The sequence below is a fragment of the Pteropus vampyrus genome, unplaced genomic scaffold (assembly GCF_000151845.1).
Source record: "Pteropus vampyrus isolate Shadow unplaced genomic scaffold, Pvam_2.0 Scaffold602, whole genome shotgun sequence".
Taxonomy (NCBI): domain Eukaryota; kingdom Metazoa; phylum Chordata; class Mammalia; order Chiroptera; family Pteropodidae; genus Pteropus; species Pteropus vampyrus.
The window spans coordinates 201663-207575 of NW_011889383.1; the positions used below are offsets into that span (position 1 = coordinate 201663).

A 5913-nucleotide genomic window follows, 5' to 3' on the forward strand; every position below is an offset into this window, starting at 1 on the left:
TCCACCACCAGCACCCGAGCCCCAGAGCTCAGCACCGAGTGAGCCAGGGGCGCCCCGCGGCTGTGCGGATTGATCCACGCCACTGGGCAGCCCAGCTTGGCCAGCCCCAGCCACAGCTCCAGGGCGGGAACCGGGGCCAGCGCCAGGAGGGCGGCAGGCTCCCTGGTACCCAGAGCCGCGGGGTGGCCCAGCTCTGCCTTCAGGGCCCACGCCGCCCGGCAGGCCTGGGCATCCAGCTCCCCGTAGGTGAATGAGCGGCCCGCCGGTCCCGTGCACACCAAGGACGCGCGGCCCGGCTGCGCCCGCGCTAGCCGCTCAAAAGCATCCACAAAGGTGTCGGGCGGCTTGCGGCTCAAGCGCACCGAGACGTCCAGGCCCACGCGGAGGATCTTGACGACGAAGGCCACGTCGGCGGGCAGCCAGCGCAGCCCCGGGGGGAGCCGCACGGGCAGCAAAGCCAGCGTGAGGGCCACGGCCACCAGACTCAGCCAGTGGGGCATCCAGGGGTCGAGCCAGGACCGCGCCAGCACCGCCAGGTCGAGCAGCGCATCGCAGGCGGGGTCCCCCAGGAGCCAGCGCAGGGGCACAGCTACAGCCGCGGGCCACGTGGGCTGCCCCAGGCCGCACAGCAGCAACAGCAGCAGCACCAACATGGCGAGTCGCAGCCCGCGGTCCATAGCACCCGCTCAGTCCTCAGATGAGTGTTTGCTCAAAGCTCATCTCTGCAAGGACGGTCCGGACTCCACCTCCTGCTCCGCCCCTGGAAGCGGCCCAGCCGCCAAATAGTGCGCTCCCGGTCCCAGAACTCTGCCTCCAGCCTCTCCACTTTCGATTACGAGTGACAGTCAATATACCGGTTTCCCGTGTACGGCAGTAGTTAGTCATTTATATAACTGACCAGGTGGTCACCCTTAAAGTCCAGCGCCCACCTGGCACTATGCATGGTTATTACCGTATTACTATATTATTCCCCGTGATGCACTCTACATCCTGTGACTATTCTGTAAGTGCCGATCTGTACTTCTTAATCCTTTTGCTTTTTTCACCGAGTCCCCCAACGCTCTGCCTCCAGCCCTCCTTAACGCCACCTGCCTGTTTAGCCCTCCCTGGTCCTCCCATGGCACTGGCCCCTCTGCCTCTGTGGACACCTGCTGTGAACCAGGCATGGGGGAACAGGCCACAGGCAGAAGCGGTTCGCGAGCGAGGCAAGGCAGCTCCAAGCACCGCCTGCTGCTCTTCACACCTCACCTAGAGGTTCTCTTGTGACACCCACTTAATCCGAGGGGAAGACACGGCTTGCCTGGACTGAGCCTCTAGCCAGGTATACAACAGGTGCTCAGGAAATACTGAAAGGAATAAATGCAGTGTCGGAATTCAAACCCAGTTCTGACCCCCACCCCTGTGTGCTGACCCTGTGGCACCCCTGGCATTGGAGGGGGCTGTCCTTGGGGTTCAGGAGGCTGAACTCTGCTGGAACTCTGCATGGCGAGACCCCTCACCTCTGGGAGTCGTGAGGGAGGTGGGGGTGGCGGCTTCAGAGAGGGGCTGCCATTGGGGTTGTGTTAGGGCACCTCCCTCCAGGCTCCATGCCCCTGGATCCGCCCCAACCATGAGGGCAGAGCTCTCAGGGTTATAGTCACAATGGGCTGGCAGCCAGATGCAGCACCCTGAGACACCAGCTGCCACGCGGGCACGCTGTCTTCAGCCATCCAGTGGGCAGTCCGAGGGTCCTGGCTGCCACACCCCACCACCCTAGCCCAGCCCTCTAGTACAGGTATCCTGGGGCTCAGATCCCCTCATGGCAGCCTGGCCCCAAAGACATCCTGGGCCCCCCAGAACAGGTGAGAGCAACTCACAAAGGACTTGGAAGATCTGAGGGGAGAGGCCCCAAAATCTACATCTGGGACAGTTACAACTGTCATTAGGGCGGGGTCCCACACAGGGCCCCCTCTGAGATTCATCTCATAGGGGGCTGGCTCTACCCCTCCCCACAGGACCTGGGGCTCTAGGACTCAAGCACCACTCGTACGCGCACCCCACTCTTGCCCTGGGAGTGGAGGCACGAGATGACTAAGTGGCCAGTCCTGTCTTTGCCCAAGATGGGGAGACAGGGATGCTGACCAGGGGCAAGGGCGCTGAGCCCCAGTGTCCACAGCCAGTCTGTGAGGCAGCAATGCATGGGTTTGGGCCCCATGAGCCACAGTCCTTTATTACAAAGCAAGGGTCCCAAGGTCCAGTCCCAGTCCACGATGGATCCATCTGAGACCCCCTTAGGAGCCAGGTGAGGAAGGGGTAGCTCGGGTTGGGGTGCAGGGTCTCCCCCAGCCTGACACTGGGTAGAGAAATAGCCCTAGACCCCACCCCACAAACGAGAAGAGGCAGGTCACAAAACGGAGTTGGAGCCAGGAATCCTGGGTCCCGCCCACGTCTGAGTGCCCAGTTCAGGCTGGAGATGATCCAGTTCTCAGAGCTGGCTGTGTCCCTGACTGCCACCGGCCCCGGCCCGCCACGACATGGAGGGCCTGCGGAGGAGGAGTAAGGCGGGTTGGGTCCCTGGTCAGTGGGGAAGAGGGTGGAAGCAGGGGAAGGGCCTGTGCTCGGGGGAGAGCGCGGTCTGGTGGCGGAAACGTGGTCAAGGTGCCTTGGCAGTGTGCCCCGGGAGGTTACCGGTCCTGCAGTCGGTGTGGCCGGCAGCGGGGGCACGGCCAAACCACTCGGTGGGCGTGGCCAGGCCCAGGCGAGGATCAGGGCGCAGGGTGCGTGGCCAGGTGGCGCTCCAGCAGCGCGCGGTGCGAGAAGACCTTGCCGCAGGCGGGGCAGGGCGCGCGCTCCGGCCGGTGTGTGCGCATGTGCACGTTGAGCGAGCTCTTCTGCGTGAAGCGCTTGGCGCAGACGGCGCACTGGAAGGCGCGCACGCCCGTGTGCGTGACCATATGCTTGAGCAGGTAGTCGCGCAGCGAGAAAGATCGCCAGCACACGGCGCACTGGTGGGGCTTCTCGCCTGCGGGCGACAGGGCAGGCCGCGCACGCACGGTCAGCCGGGCGGGGACCCTCTTCCCTTCCTGGGCCAACTCTCAATCCAGAATCCCTTGCGCGAAGGGACACTCCCTCCGTTCCCTGACCTTACTGCCCAACGGGGATCCCCACACATGGGCTGGTGTGTCCTGTCCATTCCTCTCTCAGACCCTTACATTCACACCAGAAGACCACTGACTGTCGGGGTCCCCCAACTCTAACAGGTACCCTCTCGGTACGGATCCCTGCGGGTGTGGGACATCGTTGCCCATCGAGACTGACCACTCGGGTCTCCTCCCTCATCCAGGGACCTCCCTGCCCTGATCCTTGCAGTGCCCAAAGAACATCCTGAACTCCGGTCACTGGCCGCCGCGCTAGGGACAGCCCGGCCAGGCCCAGCACCTGTACAATGGGAGACCCGGTCTACTTGGCCCTGGTCTGCCAGAGTCAGAACCCCTGCCTGCTGGCCACTCCAATGACCCCAGGGGAAGGAGCGGGCTGCTCCTCACTCCGGATCCGAGAAGGGGCAGAGGGCTGTGTTGGCCCCGAGAGTCACAGGTGTTAACAAAAGCCTGTCACAGCACAGAGGCAGATGGCGCAAGGCGGGTCCTGGGAGGGGGCTCTCCCAAACCAACCCGGCCTGGCACCCTGCTAAGGCCCCACAAAGCTGGGAAATTTTGGCTGGTACTACCTTGGGGTCCCTGCCCTCTTTCCTTTGTCCCCAAGGCCGCCAGACAGAGATGTTAAACTGTAAATCACATGGGCGTCACGTCCCATCTCAGAACGCTGATGCCCCGCCCACCATTTCCAGTGAAATTCTAGCTCTCTGGTCCAGCAGACTCCCCACTCCACTCCCATGGCCTTCCAGCCAAATATTTGCTTAACATCCAGCCTGGCCTCTGGCATTCCATACCCGTCCTTCACCTCAGTCCCCAGGGAGCACCCCCACACACTCTCAGGGGCAAACCCATGACCTGCCAGCCATCACCTCTGCCCCTCCCTCCACAATCCCCAGCCGCCACTCACACACTCTGCTTCTCCCGCAGCGGCTGCTGAGCTGCCTCCCTGACATGCAGATGTCCCCACCCGCCTCCAGGAGCCCCACTTCTCTCCTCCAGCCCTGATCAGGGCACCTCTCTGCTGGCTTCCCGTGCTTTCCCAAGGACAGCGAACCCACTCTCTTCTGCACCCAGTTCCGGTCACCGCTGACATCCTTGTAGACCCAAGAGGGTCCCTTCGGCACAGCTTTGCAAACTGGCCACGCTCCCTGACAAGGCTGCATCCCTCCTGCCCACCCCAGGCTCCACAGGGGTGACTAAAGGCTCTGGGTAGGTGCCCTCTCTACAACTTCCCCCTTAGGATGCCCTCCTCCCCCACTATCAAAAAAACCCAAAACAAACAAACAAACAAACAAAAAAACCACGAGGTAGGCGAAGGGCAGGAGTGCTGCCCGCAGACTTCGCACTTCGGGCTCAATTTCCAGGGTCCCCAGAGGCCACCGCCCTTGCCCAGTGCCCAAGCCTGCCTCAGGTTTGGCTCTCCAATGACCCAGGGGCTGAGACCCACCCTGGCTCACCGGAGTGGATGAACATGTGCTTGGTGTAGTTTTTCCGTGAGCTGAACGTCTTGCGGCAGTGACTGCACTCATAGGCGGGTGGCTCGGAACCCGGGGCGCGCACAGGGGTGGCCGCAGGGGCGGTGGCAGGAGCGGCCGGCGGGGCAGGGGCTTCCCCCAGAGGCGCGCTGGGGGCGGCGTCCGGCTGGAGCGCCGGGTAGAAGGAGGGCGGGGGCGCAGAGACCGGTCCGGAGGGCGCGGGAGGGGGCTGCGCCGGTGGCGGCCCCGGAGCGCCCAGATGGAAAGGGAAGAGCGCGACGGACGGCCCCGGGGTCTTCACGCCAGGCGGGCGGGGTCCAGAGAGGACGCAGTCCGGCGGGACCGGGACCTCGGCAGGGCAGCCTTCGGCGGCCGTGCTGTCTTCCTCCTGCCACGCGGGGACGTAGCTGTCGGGGAACACGTCCTCGGCCGCTGAAGGCCCCCGAAGGAAGTCCCTCCCCGCGCCGCCGTAGTCAGAAAGCCCGGCGGGCGCAGGCGGCTCTTCGCGCGCGCCGTCGGCGGCGGCGGTGAGGAAGCCGGCGGCACAGTCGGGGAAGGGAGGGGGCGCCTGGCCCTCGCCCGGGCCGCCGCCTTCGCCGTCCTCACCGTCGGTGTCGTCATCGGTCTCGTCGTCGTCGTCGTCACCGCCGTCTTCTGGGGCCGCGGGCGCCACGAGGTCGGCGTCCGATCCCTCTGTTTTGAGGGGCGCGGGGGGCGCAGGCAGCTGCAGGCGTGCCGGCTGGCGCTGCTTGCGGCTATGTGCAGCACCGGGATGGCCCAGGGGGCGAGCGGCCAGCAAGTGGCGCAGGCGGTGGCGCAGCTGCGCGGGCGCGAGTGGCGGGGGCACGGGCGTGGGCAGGGGCGGGGGCGCGGAGGCACCCGGGGCGGAGGCGGGGGCGCGGGCGCGGGCAATGATCTGCGTGCACTCGTCTATGACCGTCTGGATGCGAAGCACGGACGCGGCCGTAAGCACCTGCAGCGCCTCGCCCTGCGCCACCACGAGCGAGCCGCTGTAGAGGAACTCGACGAGCTGGCGCACGGTCTGGGCGGGCACCACCGGCGGCACGCGGATCTCGGAGTGGCCCAGCAGCAACTTGTCTTGGAAGAAGGGCGAGCCGGCGGCCAGCACGCAGCGATGCGCACGCAGCGAAGCCTCGCGGATGCGCACGGTCACGTCGCAGAAGTGCCCGCCCAGCCGCTGCCCATTGAGGGTCTCAAGCAGCGAACGCGAGAAGTTCTGCAGGTGGATGTGGTGCACCGCCTCCGCCGCCGCCATCTACACCAGAGGAAGGAGAGTTGTTGGG

General features: G+C 65.2%; 2 protein-coding genes across 4 annotated transcripts in view; both read right to left on the bottom strand.

Annotated features, from left to right (window-relative positions):
- SLC27A5 (solute carrier family 27 member 5) overlaps window positions 1-2003 on the bottom strand; it is an 8688-nt gene extending 6685 nt beyond the window's left edge. The window contains exon 1 of the mRNA XM_011384650.2: window positions 6-2003. Within this exon, the coding sequence (XP_011382952.1) occupies window positions 6-677 (672 nt within the window). The 5' untranslated portion in view covers window positions 678-2003. The remainder of the gene's footprint in view (window positions 1-5) is intronic.
- Window positions 2004-2174: 171 nt separating this feature from the next.
- The window catches only part of ZBTB45 (zinc finger and BTB domain containing 45), a 7012-nt gene continuing 3273 nt past the window's right edge, over window positions 2175-5913 (bottom strand). For 2 of the 3 annotated variants that reach the window (XM_023525694.1, XM_023525695.1), the window contains exons 2-3: window positions 4592-5885; window positions 2175-3001 (exon numbers count right to left, since the gene is read on the bottom strand). In XM_023525694.1, coding sequence (XP_023381462.1) covers window positions 2745-3001; window positions 4592-5885 — 1551 coding nt within the window. In that variant the 3' untranslated portion in view covers window positions 2175-2744. Of the gene's footprint in view, window positions 3002-4591; window positions 5892-5913 lie in introns of all 3 variants that reach the window. The other variant, XM_011384633.2, reaches the window with a different exon arrangement.